Genomic DNA, 25117 nt, shown 5'->3' with positions numbered 1-25117 from the left:
GTATAGTTCCTAGTATTCAGATTTTTGATCCTTCAAGCATCTTTCAATTGCTATATTTCCATATAATTAAACACATTTTTGGGAAGCTTGCCACCTTTGGTTTTTTCCCCATCTATCTTTCTTTTAGATCCATTACCTCATTCATGTATCCATGTATCCTCATTCATGTATCTTTCCATCTTGAAAATCTAAAATGAATTGGAAAACATTTTCATACATTTTTTCTCTTGCATTGTTTGGGACATATATTGTTGCTAGTGCGTAAATCTTTGTCTTCCAGGAACCTGATTTTCATAATCATATATCTTCCTTCACAGTCTCTTAATTATTCTGTAACATTTATTTGTAAATTCCTTATATAAACTGCAACTCCTTTTTTATTATAAGTTCTTAATAAACACACATACTAACACACAAATACATACTAACAAACAGGAACAAAACCCCAAAGAATCATCATAATTCTAATATGATACAACAGGAAGGGTGGGCAGTCTTGTGCTTCAGTTGCCATTGTATAACTGAACCCCTCAAATGCCCCTGGTTGCCTGGGGGGGCTGAGCCCCCCTGGCCAAATCTGGGGGGGGGGAGCTTGAGCCCCTCAACTCCCTGAAGTTTATGCCTATGTACCTAACACTTAGTCTGTTGAACACTTTGTTTTTTTGTTCTATAAACATGTTTTGCTTTCATCTGTGTTTTATCTGTCCAGCCAAATATACAGAAAAAGGGGGAACTACATTTATTTCATAAAAACAACCAATATTGTTGTAACAGCACCTGAATAAAGACTTGTGGGAAGCACATAGTTTACATACTAATAACTCTTCATCATAAACATAAACATAAACATAATAAAGTCTTGAGTACATCTGTCTCAGAGCTCCATCATAATCATCTTCCCATAACCACACCAACATTATTACATTATTTGTTGTATGTAATACAGTTCTAGTGCATTGATTTCCAATCTTGTAACCTTTCTCTTCTGTATAATACTGTTTTTAGTCCATTGTTTCCCAGTTTTGTGATCAATTAACAGCAGGAGGACAACAATTTAATGTCCCAGTGTTGAAACCACACATATACACAAATGCATATGGCTTCAGAAGCCACAGCTGGTTAAAGAACCTGTATGAAGCAGCTTTAAGATCAAGGGCATACATTAAACTCTTATGGGTGTACAGCATCCAAACAGCAATGTGTTTCTTGTAATACTAAGCAGAGCAGCAATCCTACCCACCTCCACCAGAACTCATATTAGGGAGAAACTGATACATAAAACAAAAACTAGATTTGATTTGTCTCAGGAGAGAATTGAATAGTTTATTTGCCCAATCAGAGCCCTTCAGCATAATGACACATTCATATACACATATGAACATTGTTTTCTGAAACAGTATAGTACATTTTTTTCCCTTTTAAAATACCAGCTGCACAGGTATTTTTTATTTACAAAAATATCCCATACTTAATTTTAATGTTTGTGACATAATTTAGGATCAAGTACATTAAGTAAAATAACTACGCAATCTAACATTTCCATTTGTAATGGCATGGTTTGCAGTTCATACGAAACTATATTTGTAGACAGATGAATTTGCAACCCTATCCTAAAATGCATTTCCAAGTTTCATCTTCAGAACACATAGTGGGGCTCCGCAAGACTGAAATTAAGTGGACTGGAAATGAGAAAAAACAGTATGAAGGATGCACACATACAGAGACTAAGATACATATAAGCTAGAAGTTCTATAACAAGCATGCTTACCCAATGAGTAATGTTAGAAACATTTATTGATGTTCTTCATTTCCCCCCCAGTGGTGCTTGTACAATGAAACAGTAGCATAATAAGAAAGCAGCATGATTCTCATAGTACTAACCAATATGAATTGTGGTGTATGTGTTTAAAGTAACACACAACTTATTTACATATTTTAAAAGGGGTAGCTAAAGCACTGAAATTTCCCACTTTGCATTACCTACTATCAAATAGCATTCTCTAGATAATGCCATGAGTTGATTTTTTAAAAAAATTAACCTTGTACTAAAAAAAAATTAATGTAAAAGAAAAATCATACTATCTTTATCTGAAGTTTAGAAATATTATTCTGAGTGTTTTATCATAACATATTAACATTGATTTAATTGCATCTTTGATTTTTATGATCAACCTTGTATCTCAAATTAGTTGGATAAATAAAAATTACACACAATTGTGGACTTTTAAAACATAACTTTCATAAAACAGATGATCAGTAGCATCAAGGCATTTTCCTAGATTTGGTTCTCAATGCATGTTAAACAATGGTTATGTTCAGACAATTAACATACAATAGAGTTTGTTTTCTCATTTTATCCATTAATAAATTCATCCATAAATCTTTCTGCAAGTGTGTGTGTGTGTTTGGCAGCAAGATCTCTAATGTTCATAGGAAAATAAAATCCATAAGATTGTACAAATATTTATTCTAAACTGTGGGTGCAAGTGCTGCTATGAATTTGAACTGTAAACAATGGGTACTTTTTTCAAACTATCCTGCAAGTGAAGTCATGTCATAGGCAGAACAGTAAAGCATGGTTCATCAGCCACAGGAATATGTATTTTTTAAAAATTATGCAAACAACCAACTTTCAGTGGGTATAAAGTATATGAAAAAACAGATTCAAAATACAAAAAGAAAACTTTCACAAAAATACATATAACATTAATTCTGGAAATTTACTTTAAAATGCTGATACATGAGTATCTAGTTTTATTTATTCTCACTTTTAAAAAGTTATGTAAATATCCATCAACATATTCATCCAAAAGGTCTTATAGTTTATATGGTACGCGTGTAAAACAATATTTCACTGTTCCCTCTGAGCACTTACTTAAATTCAGTAATGAGGATGCTAGGCTAGTTTCTGCAAAAAAAATTGTAATTAAATCTAATTAATTCAAAAGGGGTTAATCTGGAATTGATCTTGGTAGGAGATGTTTTTGTTATAATGTATTGTGTATATATTTTCTTTCATAACAAATTTTATTTAAAGTCAGACTTTAGATATACAAATTTTGATAAACTGTATTCTTATGGGATTACATATAAATAGGTTATCATTGTGGTTGCAATCCAGCCACATTTACCTGTGCTTAATGTTAATTGACTTTCATAGGACAAAAGAGCACATTATTGTAGACTAGATTACTGTTGGTGTGATAGTTAAACAAATCTGAATTCCAGCTATTTAAAAAATTTAAAACCTAGGAATTATTTAGAGTGCTTAAATTGAATTGTGCTGATCAAGGGAGCTGGTCTGAAGCTTTACACATGGAGCTTTCCCACCAGCAGTGTTGCCTTTAAGTTTCACTAAAGAAAGCAGATCCATGAGTGTGTTCCTTTCATAGATCCCTAACTCCATTCTAATAAAGGGAACAGAAGTCCCTTTTACAAAGAATTTATTCATGTGTTAGTAAATGCACAGCTTTGGTTACAGTTTGTTAAACTATACTTTTTATGTACACATAAGTGAATTTAAAATGTAAATGTATGTAAAGGGATTAAGTACTCAAGGTTGCATTACTTACAGTGCAATCCTATGCAGAGTTACTCTGGCCTAATCCCACTGAAACCAATGAGCTTAAACTGGAGCACTGTGCAGGGAACATAAATTCAAGTTTATAGTTCAGATTAGATCAGTGTTATAGAAAGCAAAAAAGAAGAGTCACTGCATCAAAATATTACCTTTGGCTATAGCTTTCTAATGTAGTATTGTCTTATGAGGAATTCCTCAAACAAAAAACACAAATGTAAAATCATCTTAATATAATTGATATCTAATGTGAGTGAATTAATTTGTTTGGATTGATGGATTTACTTGAAATACATGGAATATTTATATAAAATGACATTCAGAAGTTATAATTTGGCAGTTTTCCAAACTAAAGAAACTTGTCTTCAGTTTATAATAAACTTGGTAACATTAAACGAAAGACAAATAGCAGCAGTTCAGTTGCATTTTATCAATATAAAAAAATCACTCACCTAGGCTGTGTAGAGAGGCTTATTTCTCTGAAGAAATAGTAGCAATTGCTGCTGCTACCACAGCAGAGCATTAGCCCAGTGTCAATCGCTTGATAACTATACAACTAGGGAAGAGGAGGGGCCTTCTTGGTAGAGAACCTGTTCTCACTGTTTTCATTGTCCCCTTCCACTATTCCCATTCAAGTAAAGAAAGTGGTAAAACTGACAAGAAAACACACACTGCTTCTGATCTAGTCACATCACTAAGAAGAACAACATCATACCCTTTTAAGCTGAAGGACTTCCTCCTTTGAGGTACTTTAAAAAAACCCAACCTTTAGTAACAGTTCCTAGAGTGGTCTAAGTACTGAGGTGTGTGTGTGTGTGTGAGGAACAGAAATTATTCAGCATGTACATTAGCCAGTGAGCGACCAGAACAACTGACCAACATGTGTGTATTGCAGCAGCACTGGTATTTTTGTGTTTTTTTTTCAGGTAAAAAGCTTGAAATATTAGGAAAACATAAGCAAAAATAGGAGATGGGGGAGAGGACATTTTACAAATATCTTAGTCTGCAAAGATCATCCCAATCCAATTCATTTTCTTTTTTGGAGATGATGGTGCACAAAAGCAACTGAAAGTGTTGTTCCCTGCAACAATATGCATTCCTCCCAAACTTGCCCAGCAGCCAAATTTTCCGTTTAGTGCTCTTCTCTCAAGTGTCTTTTGAGTCTGTTTGCAGTCCTCCTGAATCCTGATTGTACTTTTTTCCTAAAAATTGTCTTTCTAGAAATAGTAAACAGTTGCATAACCAAAGGGTAAGCAAATCTTATGGGCAACATCGTCACACTGAAAAGCTTCCTTTCCCCCAGCGATGTCATAAATTAACTAAACCTGATTGGTTTCAAGATGCCTTCACAGTTTCCAAAACGGAAAAGGCCAACAGAAAAAAACTGCCAAATTAGCAGCTGACCAGGGGTGCAAACGGCAACAAAGAGTGACAAAAGATAATATTGGGAAGGGGTTTAGGGGAAATTTTTCTCCCTCTGAATTACCCTATTTCACACAAAAAGTTGAACCCTGAGAAAATTCAGTACAGCACTAAGAAAAACCTGCAAGACTCCAGAAACCATGGAAGGCTTAAAAAATGAACACCACAGGTAATGGCATTCCATAGCACAGACTCCAACTCTCTAAAAGATATCATCTGTACACAGCCTTATTCCTCAATAGACTTATCAAAAATGTTGAATGATCAAATTAAATGTCAACCAAGAGAACAGTACTAATTTTTCCATTACATTATACCAAACACATAAGGTTGATAGAAACTTTGTAGCTCTACAAGTACACCTCCATCTCACTTTTCTAGAAATAACATTGTTGAAAAGCATGTATAACTGGCCAAATATTACATGAATTTACTGAAGAACAATACCTCAAATATTTTCATAGACCAGTTATTTATTTATGAAATATGAAAACATACATACATTAAGGAAACTATAACAGATGTGAACTAACCTTTGGGTTAGTATGAGTTTTTTCTTGTTTTCATTTTTCTTTATATGCCACTGGCTATCAGATATTTGTAAGGTTAAACTTTGTTTCAAAATCTTTCATTTCAAAATGATGTTGTATCTTCCACAAGGAATACACTACTGCCAGAATTTCCCACGGAAAGAAATGCCAATATGTCTTGACTGACCATTGATTTACCCTTTCTGGACATTTCTATAGCAGGCAAAATAACTGTGTTATGTTTAACTAATTGGGGAAAGGGAGACTCCACACTTTAAAAAAATACCATGAACCCTTTTATGTATTCAACTCTGTGCTTCTAACTACAAATGTAAAATTAATAAATGTTGGACACAATCCATCCAAGTTAAGCACATTAAAATCAATGGGATGTCAGTGAGAGAGTTAAGTACAGATTTAAATTTCTCATATTGAAATTTGTGGCTTGGATGCAATGACTCCCTTCCTCTGAGATTTTCTTTGGAAGAAAACTTAGCAGAAAAGACTTACTGGAGCTGATCTAATCCAATGGGGTTTTAAAGTGCTTAATTTTGACTGGATTATGTGTTTTGAATATAAATTAGCAATGGAAAAATGAATTTTCTAATGCACAGAGAAGTTTCCTGGCAAGTGCATTTGTGTTACCACCATGATGAAAATTGTGGTATTACTATTGGCATTTAAATGTTCATATCAGTTACTTTTTCACTGTATGGCCAATGTGTCTCATTAAATGCTAAATGCAACTCAGATAATTCCACATACAAAAACCTTTATATTTTCAGGCAACAGAAAGAAGAACAATGTTAATAATTGTAGCCCCTTAGCAAGCTGCCTTAGACTTAATTCTAATACTGCTGCAGCAATTTGGGTACTGCACAAAATTACTTCTATAGGCTTGAGGCTTATATGATTGCAGGAATACTTGATGGTGCTTCCAATGTAGTCATCTGAATTTCATGGTAAGCATCCACTGCAGGGGAATTTGGAGCTGGTGTATTTAAACATAACAAGATCTAACAAAACTAAGTGAGAAGCAGATTTAAACATCTCTGCAGCTGTATGTAACCCCACACCTAGAAACAACTTTTGTTTGTACCCAAGCTACTGCATGGCCTTAATTAAATTTAAAGGGATTCAAACCTGATCCTAAACACATTTATATAGAAATATAATTAAGTTAAAAAAGACTGTGCTATGCATGACCAAGTAGTAACTTTTCAACCTTTATTGAATCACACACACAAAGATTTATGCTCAAATCAAAGTATTTGATGGAGCATTAAGATCAAGATTTTACAAACCAGTGAACACAAAAATATTTTGTGTTCAAGCAAACTGCAGGCTGCTCTTAATGTGTGTACAATACAACCGAGGTTAAGGGAAAAAATTTCTAAAGACTCTAAAATATGCACTGATACTTGCTCGCCAATAAATCCTACACTAGTTAAGGCTGTTTGTGAATGATGAGAAATTAGTTTCTATTTTCAGTTTCATATATATCAATAAGGATCTTCATTATGCATTTTCCTAATTTTTAAAAAATAAATCCATTTGCTCTTATGACATTATGGCCTTTATTAGCTAAAATATACTGCTTAAATTTGGCACATCATAAATGCATCTTCTGACAAGAATCTAAGTAGCAATCTACAAATTCCTGAAGTGATACCAACACAAGTTAAATTTTTGCTTCATCTTGGGAAAAATCTATTCTAACTAGCTTCATTTTGAAGCTAATGACACTTGCATGGAAGAAAATTCTATTCAGATCAAAAGAACTTACTTCCAGGTTAAATTTGCTCAGGATTCTGGTGGCCATTTCTTCCCCAGTAGGTTTGACTTGGTAACAGTTCTCTGAATGGGATCAAGTTGGACAAATTTCTTCAAGTACTTTTAATCTTATGGAATTTATAAGAAACACATCGAAGTTCAACAATGCTGGAACTCTAAACCATTTCATATGGTGCTTTAGTTCTGACTGGGCTCATAATCTAGCTAAAAATGTCTAATTTTAATTTGTTGCACAAAGACGTTCTGTTAAACACACAAAAGAAAATGCACAACATGAATTAAACTCATAACCAATTCAAGATATTTTAGGAAATTGACCCAACTGTATTTGCAGGAAAATAAAAATAATTGGATGAAGGCTGACAAATATTTTTCTCATTGTAATAAATGTTTTACTTTTCACACTACACAGCCATAAACACAAACGAAAATTTCCAGCATGATGTGCAGTTCAATCATATAATTCACTTGAATTTTTTTTAACCACGCAAAAGTAACTTATCTTCTTGTTTTGTATTTGACATAATAGGATGATGCAAATACAAGAATACTAGATCAGGGGTCCAAGAAAAGATTATGTGCCTGTTATCTTTACATAGATAAGATCAGGAGGGAGCTCACACACTTCCAGTTTGTCAGATCAGAGAGGTGGTTCAGAAACATTTCCAGTAATGACGTGCTCTAAGAAGGGTAGGTGATATCAGCTACTGGCAGTCCTGTAAGATGAATAACTTTATTCTAGCTCTTGGACCCCTGATTTATTGCAACCTCCCACGGGAGGATGAAACACTGGCAGCAACAACAATAGCACAAAAACTTTTGGCATATGAATATTAACACAGGATACATCCTGCATTGCCCCTGCTCATTCTCTGATATCAAATTTTCCCTTTTGTCCACCACTTTTTCTTTGTTACCAACTCTGTTCCCAGGCTCTCAGTCAGCCCACAGGTAAGATGAACATCCACTTTGTGTGATTGTGCAGGTGTCAGTTTTAAACATAATGATCCTCAGTTAAAGCTGTGTGACTGAGGTAAAACAGTGTATAATTTGTGCTAGGAAACAATAGTATCCATTGGCTGACACCCTTCCAATTCTGCTGATCCTGCAGAAGTGAATGAAAAGGAGATTTTTTTTCTTCAAGGTAAAGTTATATAGATGCATTTGGAAACACACTGTCAGAACTGGTACCATTTCTTATCTTTGCATTTCAACATCATCTATAAAAAACACAAGAAACACAAGGCAGTCATGTATATTACAGTATATACAGTACAGTTTCCTCTAGGAAAAAGAGAACATATCAAATTAGAGGTAAGTAACCCTTATGAAAATAGTGTCACTGTAAAAGTAAAGTAGGTGATTGAAATGAGTGCGATTAGTTACACAAACGTGAACTTAAGCTAATCATTAATAAGCCTCTCACCCTCTTCCAAGGACATTATAAAATACAATTAATATTTTTCACACATGACTAGCACTCCACAAAATTTGACTGCTGACTGGGTGGGAAAGCCCCATTCAACCAGTGGTCCATGAAACTCATTCCCTAATAGCATCATGGAAGCAATTCCCACACTACTGGATGCGAGTACATGAGCAGAAACTAAGGGGGGAACCTCAGAGTGTGGCATAGTGGACAGAGATGCATAGGAGTTAGCCATGTTAGTCTGTAGTAGCAAAATCAAAAAGAGTCCAGGAGCACCTTTAAGACTAACCAACTTTATTGTAGCATAAGCTTTCGAGAATCACAGTTCTCTTTGTCTGCTGATGAAGAGAATTGTGATTCTCGAAAGCTTATGCTACAATAAAGTTGGTTAGTCTTAAAGGTGCTCCTGGACTCTTTTTGATAGTGGACAGAGTGGTGGATTAGGGTCCGGGGAAATTTGGATTCAAATTCCCATTCTACCAAGGAAGCTTACTTGGTGATCTTGGATCCATCACAAATTCTCAGCCTGGACTACCTCAGAGATTCCCGAGGCTAAGAGAGAATGGAGGAGTGGCGAACGATGTTCTAAGCCACTCTTGAGTTCCCAAGTCAGGAGAAACGTGGGATATAAATTAAAAAATGCAAATCCATGTACAGTTGAATCTCTATAGTAAAGAACCATGGAGATATCCTAGGATGACTTACCTCATGTGCATGCTTAGAGAAAGAATCAGCACTGGCTAACATAGCTGCTGTTCTTTCTTCCAGTTCTCCCAACTTCTGTCCTCTTTCATCTAATGCTAGCCTTGCTCGTGCTAATTCACAAACAACTCCAGATGCTGCTCCTTTGACCCCTTCAATACCACCAGGTCCTGGAATATGTTGGGCAAGGCTCCTTGATGCCTTTCCTGAAGCCGATTCTCCAACTGGTCATGAAATATGAAAATTACCCACCAACATTTTAAAGATTAAAAACAGTTACTAGTTAAGTGATTTTGGAGATAAAAACTGAATACATTTTTATTTTAAAACCAATTTGAACAGTGTCATGTATGAAAATGAATCTGATATAATTTAATGATTTTTATTAAACATATTTGTTTAATAAAGTGTTTGAGACTCTTGTGAAAATTACACTTGGCCTACACACTACACATTTCTTGTATGATTTAAAATGAGCTAGAACAATATCCATCAATGAGCTAGAACAATGAGCTAGAACAATATCCATCAAATGATGAGAACATGGCCACAAAAAGATGGAGTGCAGCCAAGTGCCTGACCCAACTTTCCTTTCGTTTCAGGAGATTAGAAGTTGAAAACACTCTTTGCCTTGGGGGACAGAGAATTTTGCCTTGTGGACCACTGAATTTGGCATTTCCCCCTTCCTTTTAAAAGTTCCTGTACTAAGTTATTTCTTGGTTTGTTCCATTAAGACAAACAAAATGTTAATTAAAAAGATCATTTTCAAATGGATAGCCTCTGATGTCCTTCTGAAGGCTCATAAAAAGGGCATAGAATTACTAAAATCTATTTGAATACAGTGGCAGCAGGATGAATGAAACTGATGTGTATGTTTTGTGATGTGACAAAGGTAATAATTTAAGCTACCAACTGTAGTTAAGTATTTTTTTTCTAAAGGAGATAAAAGGCATGTTGCTTTCATACTATGCAGAATCAAGGAAGAGAAAGCAAGATTTTACCATGGAAAACAAATTTTACGTCATTTGAAGGTCCCTACGCATTTCCAAACGTGTGTGTACACATACACAAAATCTATGTGCTGAACACATTTACCCTATAACTGTTGTTGTGATGAGAGACTGCACAAGCAAAAGAAATTCTTCATTGGCAGGGCCCTCTTTTTGCATTTCCATACTATGACTTTTTGTAGTGTTATAAGACTGCTTTTTCACAATAAGCTACAAGTAGAACTAAGATGATGTTTCCATACAACACTACAGTCTCCTTAAAAATCTGACAGTATCCATCCTCATGAGCAAGATCCTACTTATACGTAGGTATACTTGGAAAAAAGTCCCATTAACAGAAGTTCTACTGTTCTTAGTAAAAATCCCTTTAGATTGCTATTCAGTTTTGTTCTACAGTGACTTCTACTTCACTGTGCTTAATTATTTGCTTCTTGTTCACTTATACAATGTTCCTGAATTTATACTTAATCAGTTTCCTTGCAGGAGAGGGAAAGATCTTTTAATTGCTAAACTGTTTAGTAATTTTATTATTGCAATTTTGTAATGATGCAGTTAGGAAAACTAATAATACTCCCTACAAGGACCAATTGTGCAGAAATACCACAGAACCCAAATGAGAAAATTAAGCTAAGAAACGGAAATTGCTTTAGAACAAAGGGACAGATTAAAATTTAAGAAACAGTAGTCCAGTGAAACCTTAATACTGCTTTATCAGTCCACATATGGACAGGTGACACTGCAACTGCCAATAAATAAATCAGTTTGAAAGGAAGTGAAAAATACTAGAACATGCTGGGAATGAAACACAACTGACAAAACTGTTTGGTTTTTCTGTAAAATTGATGGAAAAAACTGAGTTTCTCCCAGTTTAATTGGGGAAGCAGCCATGAGGTTAGATCCAGCCCAGGCTAAAATCCCATTCAGCCTAAGCTACCTCACAGGGTTGTTGTGAGGATAAAATCATATGAGGCACATTGGGTCCCCCTTGGGGAGAAAGGTGGGGTATAAATGAAGTAAATAAATAATCAACAATCTGCAGATGCAAGGATCATAATCTTTCCCACATTCTTCTCCTCAATGCAGTCCTGGAAAAATTTATTCCTGGATTTTTTTTTAACGATTTCAACTATATTACCTCACTTTTCTCATTTGAAAATATGTCTATCTTTAAAAAGAACAACTTACAGAGTTCTTCTCGGTCAAGTGACTGTGCTCCACCACCAAATAGGCCTTTGAAGAATCCCCTGTTTGGTGCCTCTGGTGTTTCTACTGGTGTGAAGAGTTCACCCAACATTTCCTTTAGACAGAAGTAAAAGTCATTTTCAGCTATTCCCCAAAATTATATTTAGATTTTACACCTAAAGGCAAGAGTTCTTTTGTTACATTCAAAGCGTCCACGCAATTCAATGCTGGTGGTCTGCAGAAACTAAGAGAAAACAGAGTTGCACTTACCTGTAACTGTTGTTCATTGAGGTCTTCTCTGCAGGCACACATGGGACTGTGCATGCACAGGCCTGCCAAGCAGAGGATTTTAAAGCCTTTTCTCCTCTAAGAGGGGATGCTCTCCTCCCAGAGTGCCTGCGTGGCGATTACCTGCCGAAAATGCCCATGCTCTGGGGGAGTGTACCCTCTGACCCTCAGTTTCTCCTCTGCCACCAAAACTCTCCAAAGTGAGAAGTGAAGCGTATATAGCAGTGCAGGAGGGAGGGTATGTGTGCCTGCACAGAAGAACTCAATGAACAACAGTTGCAGGTAAGCTCAACTTTCTTTTCAATGTTGGTTTTCTTGTGCAGTCCCACATGGGAGTTTTGCAAGCCACTTAATAGGAGGAAGATTGACTCTTCTCTGGAACAAAGACTGCAAAACTGCTTGACCCACCACTGCTTCTTTCCTGTTGAACATATCCAGGGCATAGTGCTTCACAAAAGTATCAGCATATGCCCAAGTTCCAGCTTTGCAGATCTCATGTAATGGTACACCTATAAAAAGTGCTGCTGATCTCGCCTGAGACCTGGTGCACAGACCTCCAAAGGACAGGGCATGTCAGTGTTTTCATAACATTTTGATGGTCTGTACCACCCATCTCGCAGTGGTTTGTAAAGATGCCCTCTTCACTTTCTTAGGTCTGGCAGAGCAAGTGAACTGATGGGTATGTGTTCTAAATTGGGTTGTATGATCTAAGTAGAACAAAAGCCCTTCTCACATCTGGTGTATGAAGTGCTCTTTCTGCCTTTGAAGTAGGTGACAGGAAGAACACTATCTCTTGTCTCATGTGGAATTTAGAAACCACTTTAGGAACAAACTCAAGACTTGACCTGAGGACTACTTTCTTTGGATATATTTTAAGGAATGATTGGTCCATCTTCAGAGCTGCTAATTTGCTCACCCTCCTGGTGGATGTAATTGCCACTAAAAAGCTATTTCATAAGCCAAAATCCTCAAGGGATATTTGATCAAAGCTTTGAATGGTTTCTTCATCAATTTAGCTAGGACCAACTGTAGTAACCACTGTGGCACTATTTGAGTGGTTGGTGGAAACATGTTACTCAGTTCCTTTCGGGAACAGTTTAGAAATGTAATGTGAAAATAGTTTTTCCGTCTACTGGGAAGGCTGAAATAGCTGCCATGTGCTATTACAATACACATGGTCTGTCCTGCTTGTATTTTCCCCACCACACGCAGTATTAGCGAGATAGGTGGGAATGCATAAAACTGGTGTCCTGACCATCTGCTCTGAAAGGTGTCCCCTAGGGAGGCTGTGTCCTGATGTAGCAAACCATGTGAGCCTTACTTTTTTCCCTTGTTGAGGTCCATCCCCATCATTGGAAGGTCAGCTATAAATATAGATCCAGTTATCAATCATTCATGAGTAGCAAAACCCAATTTGCTAAGTTTGTCTGCAACATTGTTGGAAACTCCAGGGATATGTACAGCCTGGAGGGTAACCTTGTTTCATACTGTTCACTTCCATATGGAGAGGGTCTCCATGCAAAGCATCTTGGATGCCATACCCCCTTGCTTATTGATATAGAACATGGCTGTACAATTATCTGTATCTGCACACTCTTGTTCTCTAACTTATCTGCAAAGGAGCTAAGTGTCTAACAAACTTCCCTTAATTCCTTTTCATAAACTGCTCTGGTGGAATATGACAAATACCATTGCAGACTTGGGTATTAAGATAAGGCATCAAGGTCCTGGAGCCCGATAGTCAGACATAGCTCCAACAGACTCTGTGTAATACACATCTCCCCAATCAGCATCTGATGCCAGACGCTGCTCCTGTTGGTACCAGGAAGGACATTCATATGGGCAGGACTCCGAAAAAACGGTTCCACCTGATCCAAATGGGATTGTATTATCTCACCTTCCTCTTCAAACAAATAAATTGGCTTTTTTTTTGTGAGGCGAAAGCGTTCGAGGAGTTTCAATCTATTCCACTGCACCTGTTTTGAGATCAACAACTAGGAGGTTCTGAGGTGCTGCGCGCAGTCTCTCTCGACTCTGATCTCGACCAATCAACTGTCAGATTTGAAGGGCTGGTCACTGCTGACAATGCCTGCTCTCACAATACAGCCTTGAGCATAGCAGCTCGTTTGGCTCTGACCTTGGGGGTGAAAACCTGGCAGTGCTCACAGGAATTCACATGGTTGCTTTTCCCCAGGCTAACGAGGCAGTGTGAGTGCCTGTCCATCCTTGTCATTTTTGTTGCACACTGAGTGCAAAACAAGACTTTATCAGCCACAAGCAAGTTAGAGATTTTGCTGACACTCTATCTCTCTGAAGAAGGGGATCAGTGACGATAAAGCTTGCAAATAGAGGAGAAGCTCCTACTGATGATCCTAACTGGTCAGCAGCAAAGAAGGAACAGAAGGTCAGGGGGCTTGCTCCCCCAAAGCGTGGGCATTATTGGTAGGAAATAGCCATGCAGGTGCTCTGGGATGAGAACGTGCCCTCTTAGTGGAGAAAAAGTTGTAAAATCCTCTGGTTGGCAGGCCTGAGCACTCATAGTCCCATGTGGGGCTGCACAAGATCAACAATGAAAACAGGGTTGCACCTACCAGTAACTGTTGTTTGTCTATGTCTTTGTGCAGACACACACCGGGACTGTGCAGGTACAGGCTGGGCACTGGAAAGATTTTCAAGCTCTCAAATGGTAGGGGGCACTCTCTTCCAAGCTACATGCATACGCGGAGGCTTCCTGCCAAATGCAATGTTACTGGGCAAAGGAATCCCCTTCCCTTAGTTCCCTCTAGGCTGCTGCAGGTCAAATTGAGACTATGACAGAAGGATAGGAGGAAGGGAATGTGTGCCTGCATGAAGAGCTATAAAAACAACAGTTACAGGCAGGCACAGCATTTTTCATAGTTGGTCTTCTGTGTAGTCCCACATTGGGAGTATAGCAAGCTACTCACCAATGGAGGAGGGTGTGAGATGACTAGGATAACAATGAGTGCAGGACAGCCGTCCCTACTGCTGCATCCTTCCTGGCATTCACATCCACAGAATAGTGGTGTATGGATGTGTCCACTGACAACCATGGTGCGGTTTAGCAAATGTCCTATAGAGGAGTTCGTCACAGAAAAATGAGCTGACAAAGACTGTGCTCTGGTGAAATGTGCTCTAATGGTCACCAAGCAGGGAACTTTGGCCAAGGAACAGCATCATCTGATGGCTGTCACAATCCATCTGAAGAGAGACTGGTTGGCTACCAGGAGACCCTTAAGTGGGCCTGAATAATATACGAATAGGGCATTGGACCTCCTAAAAGAACTTGTTCTGTTAACATAATACAATAAAGTCCTCTTGATATCTAATTTGTGGAGTGTGCATTCTAATTCGAAGGTCAGGCAGGGGAAGAGCACTGGCAGAACAACCTTTTGTTGTAAGTGAAATCTGGAGACTACTTTGGGAAGCAACTCCAAACTGGGGTACAGGATGACTTTCTTGTTGAAAAATTGCAGAAAATGTGGGTCTATGTGCAGGGCAGCTAGCTCACCCACCCTCTTTAATAAGGTAACTGCTATGAGGAGGGCTACCTTCCAGGAGAGCAAATTAAAGTTGCAGTGGGTTTCATCTAGGTTGATGGACCATTTGTGGTGAGGTTTGAAGACTCTGCTTAAGGAGTCTGCCTTGTTGTTTATGGTGCCTGCTATGCAAGTTGCTTGAGGGGTATGTTGTTCTGTATGGCCCAGTGACATAGTTCTGATGCCTCAGAGCACAGAGTCAATGAAGCAGTTCCCCCTTGCTTGTTGAGATAGTAGAGGGTGGTTGTGTTGTCGGTGTGGACCTGAATCCTCTTGTTGCTCAGGGTATCTGCAAAAAAAGCAAGGGAGTAGCGAATTTCTCTAAGTTCTAGGACACTGATGTGCATAGAATGTTCTGAGTATGACTATGTCCTTTGTATAGAGAGGTCCCCACAGCGTGCACCCCAACCTGTAAGTGAGGCAACTGTGGTGATAGAGATATCCAGTAACTGAATTCCAAATGGAATACCTCTAAAGACGTTTCCATTATATGACCACCAATTGAGAGGTCTGGTTATGGCTCTTGGAATGGATAATATCTGTTGCTGGGAGTCCCTAAACGTTTTGATGTGTCTGTGAAACCAGTTTTGTACAGGTCTCATATTTAGGTGGGCAAAGGGTACCAAATTGGTGGTAGCTGCCATAAGCCATAAGCCCTAGATGTCTTTGAATGGTTAGTGCCGACTGGAATTTGTGGTCCTGAAACTTAGGGACTAAAGCTTGCAGTGACCTGGTTCTGTCCAAGGACAGGAAATCTCTCCCAATGGTTGCATATAGTCTAGCCCCTATGAACTGGATAATTTGAGTAGGGACAAGGGAGGATTTCTTCCAGTTGATGACGAGGCCCAACCAGGATATAGTCTGGATGGAAACATTCACGTACTCTAGAAAGAGAGTCCTAGGATGAGCAACTAGGAGCCCATCATCTAGGTAAGGGTAGATGGCACAACTCCTAGACTTAAGATGGGCGACTACCACTGCCATTCACTTTGTGAAAACATGAGGTGCCAAAGACAACCCAAAGGGGAGGGCCATGTATTAGAATATTTCTCCCTGGAAGGAGAATCTAAGATACCTTCTGTGTTCAGGATGTATAGCCATACGGAAATAGGTATCCCTGAGGTCTATTACCGCAAACCAGTTATGTGGTTCTAGATATTATAAGACACTGGAGAGAGTTAACCTTCTAAACTTTTCAACTTTAATAAACAGATTTAGTCTGCTGAGATCTAGTATAGAGTGGAGTCCACTGTCATTTTTCTCCACCAAAAAGTATCTAGAGTAGAATCTAAGTGGGTACTCTGTCCATGGCTCCCTTTGAGTGCAGTTCCTCAATAACCGGGGAAAGGGCTTCAATAGAACAAATTGGAGGGTGGAGGTAACTGTGGCAACTCTATAAACCAAAGTTAGTAGCCTTTGCTAATAATTCTGAGAACCCAAGAGTCTGATGTGATCATATCCCTAGCCTCATGAAGGGGAGCTAGCCTATCCCTGAAAAGGCTGGGTTGTACTGTCAATTAGAACAGTGGATTTTGCCCTTGGGCTGATTTTGGAGAATGCAGGTAAGGTTGCCTGGATCCGGGTTTATTAGGTATCTTCGAACCTGCACAAGGGTAAGATGAGTAGCCCCTCTGTCGATAAGGTTGGGATGAGTACTTTGAACGTTGGTAGTACAGTGGGTGGCTCTGGTAACTGTATTTAGCGTATTGGTGTTGTTGCTGCTGCTGTTAAGGGGCGATGACCACTAGTGAATGTGCTGTTTGTTGATTCTTTTTCATTTGTTGTAATGAGTCATCACTGAGTTGGTCTAGTGCCTTGGCCATTCTGAGCATCTGTTCTGAAAATAAGCGGGAATCTTCAGTAGGGGATGGTGATGTTGAGGCACCCACCGTTTCTTCTGGGGATGGATCTGACACTAATTCAGAGATAGTCTTGGAACGGGAGAGCATATCCTCGCAGTTGTCGGAATTGGAGGGAAGAGGTGACTGAGCTCGAAACTGATGGGAGGCCGATGGGGTGGCTGTTGGAACTGGGGGTGGGCAGGATCGGAACTGGTGGTGTCGGAACCAAGGTGAGAAGATGTGCAGACTGTAACCAGGCTACGAGATCTTGCCCAGCAACACTGCATTCAGTGGGAAGTCTCTGTGCATACGTGTAGCTTGGATGGGCGCAATCCCTACCATTTGCAAGCTTGAAAATCTTTCCCGTGGACAGCCTGCACCTGCACAGTCCCAATATGGGACTGCACAGAAGACTAATGATGAACCTACAGTTTTCTGCATGTTAGATCCATTTTTTAACATTTGGCTCTTAAGACAAAGGATTATGCTTTATAACGTCACCTCACCTTTTTTCAGATTAAAGGCTGAGTTGTCTCTCAAGTTCTACAAATCTAATTTTCTTCAAAGAATTTATACCAGATGCTTATTACAAATACAATACCTTCATGCAAATGTAAATTTGGTCATTTAACAGAATTTATATTTGATAACAACAGGAGACCAGTTTGGTTTACAATTAAACACAGATGCACAGAAACATGCTAACAATATGCATTACAACCTTCAGGAAGGGTATATACAGAGAAGAAGTCACATAATGGTTTCACCATGTACCTAAATTCAGCTTACCGTTTAATGACTGACAAAATCAGCCAGTAACCGTAGAAGCGATACTAGAACAAATGATTGCCTGTACTCCTAAGCTTAATACAAGATGGAATGCCAAGTTGATCTCTCACTGATTACTAAAACAAGTGGTGCTGGTCAAAATGGGAAAAGGTTTTTCTGCAAAAATCTAAAAAAGAGCTTTGCTCAAGTCTATCCTAATCTTGATTTTCTCTCAGATGCAAAATCTGGAACTTGGAAACATTTTGTTTCCATCAAATTGAATATAGTTTGTGACACGAGTTTAAGCAAACACACTTTAAATTCCAGCTGTCTGCTTCCTATGCTACAGTTCAACCCACCATTTGGGCCTATTCAGTCCATATGTTTCGATAAGCTATGATGAGAATAGCAAAAAAGAAAGTGTGTCTTATAGAGTATGCTTCTCTGTCACCATTACCAAGAGAATGTTATAATGTTTCATACTTTACCTGTAGATTTTCACATGTTTCTTGACTGTAAGTGATTCTCTGGATTTCTGTAGGTGAGACAAGGTACAATGCCTGCCCGTTGTTGGTGAAGCAAAATGTTCTGGCTATTCGCATGTTGGTAAGTGGCAAGTAATAAACATCCAACAGCGGCCTTAAACTTGGTAAACTTGAGAATAGAATTAAAAGATTGTTAACATGAAAAAAGAGTTCTTATCATTGCTGTTTCTAAACCTGATACAGCGCACTAACCCCCCCCCCCTTTTTGGCTGACATTAAGATCAGAGATTCCTCTAGGCCCCTTGCCCTAGAAATTCGACCTGCTAGGCAAATGAAAATAAATAGCAGGCTTCTATTTTTCATTTATTTTAACAATCTAAATTTTTCAGGAATTTAAACCTAACAGTACAAAAAGCAGTAGCAATTTATTGCCCAGTTGGAATATGATAGTCTCTAAGAAATGGAATTAAATCATGCGGAATGACTAGGCTTTTTCTTCTTTAATTTTTTTAAGGTAGTGAATTGAAAAAAAAGAGAAAAACTTTGTTTTCCTTGTTGCTAGACATTGTAACTGGTGACATCTGCTTGCCTCGACTAAGGTGATATCATATAAATGACAAGCAAAGAAACTAACCTAAATGTTTATATATTAAATGGACACAAGTCCCAAACCTCACTGGGCCTACAAGTAGTTATGTGGTGCTTGGAATTCACCTGCGATGTTTCTGTTTCACATTACACTGAGATAACATTTATAGATATTTCAAAAATACATCTCAAGAAAAACAGGAGCAATCTCTCTCCTTATAGATGGCGACTAGCTTGAAATACTCAAAAATTAGATGGCAATACTGAAAAATACTAGCAAAATTATGCCTACTAAATCCTTCATTGGACACAGTACCCAAAAGGAATGATTAAACAATTGCTCCAAGTCACTCTTAATCAACCCAACTACATCATTATGTTTTCGTGACTAGAAAACACACCAGAGGTAGGCAACAGTCTGTCAGCAAGTAAGGAAACAATGAACAAATAATATTTGCCAAAAAGTAAGGCAAACTGTTAATATCATTTATATTCTGAACTATGCTAACTTTCTGGTTATATAAAATGACTGAGGAAGATACATCAGAAATACACTTAGTGACTAACTAGAAAATCTATTAACAGATCATTAATCACAGAATAAACTCTTCCTTGGCACCACTATTAGTAAGCTTAACCTTCAGTATAGATCTGATTCATACAAGATTATGATAAGCTAACAGTTAGGAAATGTCAGATCAAAGCTTCCCAAAGTGATCCGGGAAGCTTCGGGGCATGTTCAAACTCCATGGCTGGCTCCAACTGACCAGCAGAGGAGGATCCTCCCTGCGGGCCACCTGAAATTTAAAAGACCCTTTCCCTGCCACTTGCAAGCAGGGAAAGGGCCCTTTAAACTTCAGCTGGCCCGCAGGGAGGCATCTCCCTGTAGACCAGCAGAAGCGTGGAAAGGGCTCTTTAAACTTTAGCTGGCTCACAGGGGGATCCATCCCCCTGCAGGCCAGCTGAAGTGAGGTAAGGGCCCTTTCCCTACTGCTTGCAGGCGGCAGGGAAAGGACCCTTTAAACTTCACCTTGCAGGGGATCCCCCCTGCCAGCCAACTGAAGCGTGAGAAGTCTCCCCGCCACTTATTTCACCCGATGGGAGGGGGAGGAGGGAACCCCTCCTCTCCCATCGGGTGAAAAAAGTGGTGAGGCAGGAAGTTTTGGTGTACTCCGAGTCTTCACGGAGCCTACCAAAGCATGGCGATAAGCAGTTTCCAAAGCGGCTTGCAACATCAGAAATCACTTATTTCCGACTTTTTGGGAAAACCGAATCTTTCTGTTCCTGCACACCACTAATTTGAACCCGTTGTTTGCCCATATTTTTGGAAGTTCAAACCATTATTTGGGTTCTGAACTAAAGTTAACACAACCTGTGCTTCGGGACAACATCTAAACTGAGCCAGTGGCAAAAAGCATTCTAAAACAAAACTGATCATAATAGATATTGGATTGTAGTCTAAATAATATGCAAATCAAGCCAAAAAATTACACTGGATGCAATGAAGAAAAAAAAGGAAAACAATGGACTTTTACTATCAAAAATTGCGCTAGATTACAAAAAATGTGGACTAGCTCACATATAGCACAGAATTTAGGTTGTATATGAGGGAAGTAAGCCTTAGGATTGCCCAGAACCTTCAGTGTAAAGTAAACCTTGTTCTCATGGTTCCTGTGAATGTATAAACTAGATGTGGCTGTGTGAGAACCATTCTTAAGTTCTCAATGTTCCAAAAAATTAATTAATCACTTAAATTTTTTTTGTTAGAAAAGTAATGGATACATGGGATATGTAGCAACAGAAAACAAGCAACTTTTCTTATGAAAGTAAGAAAAGTAGAATATTATCAAAATAATTAGTCATATACCTGGTGGTGGTGGTGGAAAGTACAGTTAAGTCATGACTGATTTATGGCAACCCATGCTTGGGTTTTCAAGACAAGAGACTAACAGAGGTGGTTTGCCATTGTATGCCTCTTCATAGCAAACGTGGTCTTCCTTGATGGTCTCCCATCCAATTATTAGCGAAGGCTAACCCTGCTTAGTTTCTGAGATCTGATGAGATCAAGCTAGTCTAGGCTATCCAGGTCAGGGAAGTCATGCACTTACAGCGTAAAAATCTAAAAGAATATATGAAAGCCCTCTCCTCAAAGTACTTTTTGTTAAACAGTTGTGCCCTTATTCATCTAGCTTACTTGTTTTCCAAGAGTCTATATACAGTAATCCATTTTTAGCAAATACACGTATGGTAACTGCTAGAGATATTTGATTCGTCTTGGGAATACCAAATATATACCCCCAAAGATTATTTTGAATTATTCGGGTATATCCAGCATATTTGGATAAACTGGTATTTATGTTACTGAATTGTCCAGATAAATTCAGGAATATCCAAGAATCACATTTTAAAGGTTGTAGCAGCTTGTCCCTCCCTCCTTTGCAGGCTTCCCAGGCAATAGGAAGAGAGGGGAGGGAGTATTGCTTGATTGCCATATGCCATTGCCAAGTCTGGCTGCTCCCTTGGTATTAATGACTTGCTACACTGAATGCTGGGATTCTCTGGCTTGATGTTAGTTCTGTTGGGCTTGCATTGGGCTTGGGTTCTGCTTGGCATTTTTGAATGACATTGGTTCTGTTGGGCATGTAACAGTGTACCTTGCTTCCATTCGGTTCTGTTGAGATTTTCTGATTTGACATTGGTTCTGCTGAGATTCTCTGGTTTGGCATTGGCTTTGTTGGGCTTGGCTGGTTCAGTCTGCATTGGGACTGACTTTTGGCCAGGGGTTGTCCCTCTGGGTTTGGTTAAGGGGTTTTTTTGCCCTAGAATGCCTTGGAATTGCCCCCTCTAGAAAACAGTGGATGGTGGCAGGGGGCATCTTGTTCAGGGGCCCATAGAATTGGACCCCTGGATCCAATCTTCTTGGAACTTGGGTGGTATTTAGTGGATCAAATGGACTAGATTCCCTGCAATTTTGAAGGTGTTTACTTGCAAAATGGACCCTCCAGTCCCTTGGATAGTTTCTCCCATAGGGAACAATGGGTCAAATATATTTGGGATTCACAAATAAAACTGAATCCGAATACTAAATCATACCGGAATATCAGGAATAATGACTATTTATGGTATTCTTCATTAGAGATGGGCACGAACAGAAAAACAAACAAACATGATGTTCGTTGTTTGTTGCCATCCATGAACAGGGACTCACGAACAACATGGCCCTGTTCATGAACATGTTCGTGGTTGGCTGTTCGTGGGGGCCAGCCGGCTCTTCTCCAGCCATCATCCAAGTCAAGATCCCTACCGCACCACTCCCAGAAACCTGAACTGAGCAGGCACCAGGAAAGCTACCAATAATAAATAATAGCTTGGCCTCAGAGCCTGGCAGCTGCCCTGGAACTTGAAGAGGTAGAGCCCTACCGCACCACTCCCAGAAATCTTACCTGAGCAGGCAGCAGGAAAGGTACCAATAATAAATAATAGCTTGGCCCAGAGCCTGAAAGCAGCCCTGGAACTTGAAGGGGTAGATCCCTATCCCACCACACACAAAGAAAATTCAAGCTCCAATGCACTCTATCAAAATGCCAACAGCAACTGTCTCTCCTTCTTCGCTGTCTGCAAAACCAGAGCTGAGAGCCCCCCTCCCCCTGCTCTTTGCTCCCTTGTAACAAATTTGGAGCTCCACACTTGAAAGGAAGACCTGTCTATCAAGCTAAATTGGGCTTAAATTGGGGTTTCCACGGCAATAGCAGGAGTTCAGACAATCCCTACCTAAGTTGCCAAGGGAATTGATTACAGGTGCCAGACTGTCTGGCTTGACAAACAGCAAGACGGACAGCAACGAACGAGGCTTGCAACAACCACATGTTCATTTAGAATGGGGCCTCACGAACAGCTTGTTCGCGAACAGCAGATTGGGCTGTTCGTGGGGGTTTTTTTGTTCGTACTGCTGTTCGTGCCCATCTCTACTCCTGATACCTGGATCCAAATAATATTGATTTTTTTTTTTGCTGCACACCATTAGTAACTGCACTTTTCCTTTTCGCATTTAATGTCTTACCTAAAAGTCATTATGTGTCCATTGGCACAGAAGCAAGCAAGGCAGATACTGTTGCTCAGTGTCACTATGTCCCCACGAAGGACAAATGAAGTCTCTGTTATATTTTGCTTATAAGAACAGTTCTGTGAGGGCAGTGAAATAACTTTTGCTTGCTTTTCAGAACATATCACTGCATATTGATTTTCACTGATTTCCTGAGAGGATGATGGAGACACTGAGACAGGCCGCCGTTTTTTTGACTTATCCTTTTCATCCTTGTCTTCAAGAACATTGGGTTCTCTCCAGGGTTCATACGCAGGTGGAACTAATGATCCTGTTGTGTCCAGAAAACCCATTCTCAGGATTGCTCCTTTAAGCCTCAGTATGGTTCCTAAGATATAGAAGTTGAGAACATTTCTGAAGTTTCTTTTTAGTTTAGTTTGTGGTTGGTCAGAAATATTTTGCAACTATTCTGAAGTATATTTTAGCACATCCATAGATTTAGTCCTAATTTCAAAAGAACATGAACGCACAATTAAATTACTGATTTCAGTAGCATAATACCATGTTGCATGTGCTCACGTACCATTCCTGAACAAGGACATGCACTGAACTAGAGTCTTCAAAAAATACATGCAAAAAATCAACTTAAGCAAAGATCAAACTGGAGAAGCTATAAAAATTACATTTATATAATAGTTAGTAATTAATAAAAATAGACCTCTAAACTTTAAATATAGTCATTAATAAGATTCCAGTTTCATTTTTCTTTCTTGACCTTGTCCTAACTGGGAACATTAATATGTTCTTGGAATTTGGAATTAAAAGGTGATTCATTACAAAATAATATATGCCTCAAATAAGGTGACTTGGGGATATATGACTTAACACTGACTTTGAAAACAACTTCAAATGCCAATATTCATTCATATTAACAGAAAGCTGAATTGTACAAATATGTCTTGGATATAAAATCAATGAGGAGAAAAATACTGTATCAAAGTAATCATCTCCTATAATACTTTTTCAAGAAGAATTTCAGACAGCTGCTAGAAATGAAATGATGAAAAAAACTTACTGATGTAAAGCTTTTCAAAAGTATCTTTCAATCAAGCTTACACAGACTTTTATATTAAGCATAATGTATTTGGGTATTGATTAGAGTCTGTGTAGCCCATAAGGCATATTGTGTCTTTTAATGAAGCTGTTTAAACACAATATTTTACAGAGACACTGTCTAAAATTCAAGCATTATTTGTATTGTTAATTTATTTTAAATACTAGTTTAAAACATTAACAGGGCATTCCTAAAAAGTTTTATACCCTTCTACGTTCACTGAAATAATTGGGATTAGAAGGGTGTAACTCTGTTTAGGATTGTGCTGCAATTTAAATAATATGGGCATCTTATACCCATTCTGCAATCAACTCTATCAGCTGCCCATTAGTCAAAAGGTTCAATTCAAGGTACTGGTTATCACATACAAAGCCTTCATGGCCTTGGATCTTCCTATCTGCAGGACCACCTCTTCTCCTATGCCCCACCATGACAGCTTTGCCCATATAAACAGAACCTTTTACAGGTACCACCCTGCAAATGGGCAAATGGGCAAGATCAACAATTGCCCATACATGTGCATTCTTTGTAGTGGCCTCCACATTACAGAATGGCCTGACTGAGGAGGTCAAGAAGAACTGGCTTTCTGCAAACTATGTAAAAGAGGTTCAGGGGAGCCTTTAAGGATGCATTGTAAAAGAATGATTCAGGAAGACATTTCAGTAGAGAAAATATGGACTATACCTCTAATATGTATTACCTGTTTTTACTTTGCTTTCACTGCATTGTATTTCAACTAATGCAGTACTGTTTCTTGCACTGTTTAATATTTATGCCTTGTTTGTTTC

At 38.7% G+C, this 25117-nt stretch overlaps 1 protein-coding gene across 4 annotated transcripts in view; it reads right to left on the bottom strand.

The window, feature by feature from the left end:
• Positions 1-1312: 1312 nt before the first annotated feature.
• STXBP5 (syntaxin binding protein 5) overlaps positions 1313-25117 on the bottom strand; it is a 374150-nt gene continuing 350345 nt past the window's right edge. For all 4 annotated transcript variants that reach the window (XM_055002095.1, XM_055001852.1, XM_055001931.1 and 1 more), the window contains 5 exons: positions 23234-23603; positions 18589-18754; positions 11650-11761; positions 9458-9678; positions 1313-8543 (listed from right to left, as the gene is read on the bottom strand). In XM_055002095.1, coding sequence (XP_054858070.1) covers positions 8502-8543; positions 9458-9678; positions 11650-11761; positions 18589-18754; positions 23234-23603 — 911 coding nt within the window. In that variant the 3' untranslated portion in view covers positions 1313-8501. The remainder of the gene's footprint in view (positions 8544-9457; positions 9679-11649; positions 11762-18588; positions 18755-23233; positions 23604-25117) is intronic.

Source organism: Eublepharis macularius, chromosome 1 (genome assembly GCF_028583425.1).
Source record: "Eublepharis macularius isolate TG4126 chromosome 1, MPM_Emac_v1.0, whole genome shotgun sequence".
In the NCBI taxonomy this organism is placed as follows: domain Eukaryota; kingdom Metazoa; phylum Chordata; class Lepidosauria; order Squamata; family Eublepharidae; genus Eublepharis; species Eublepharis macularius.
The sequence above is the reverse complement of the archived record's forward strand: the minus strand, read 5'-3'. Positions and strand labels throughout refer to the sequence as shown.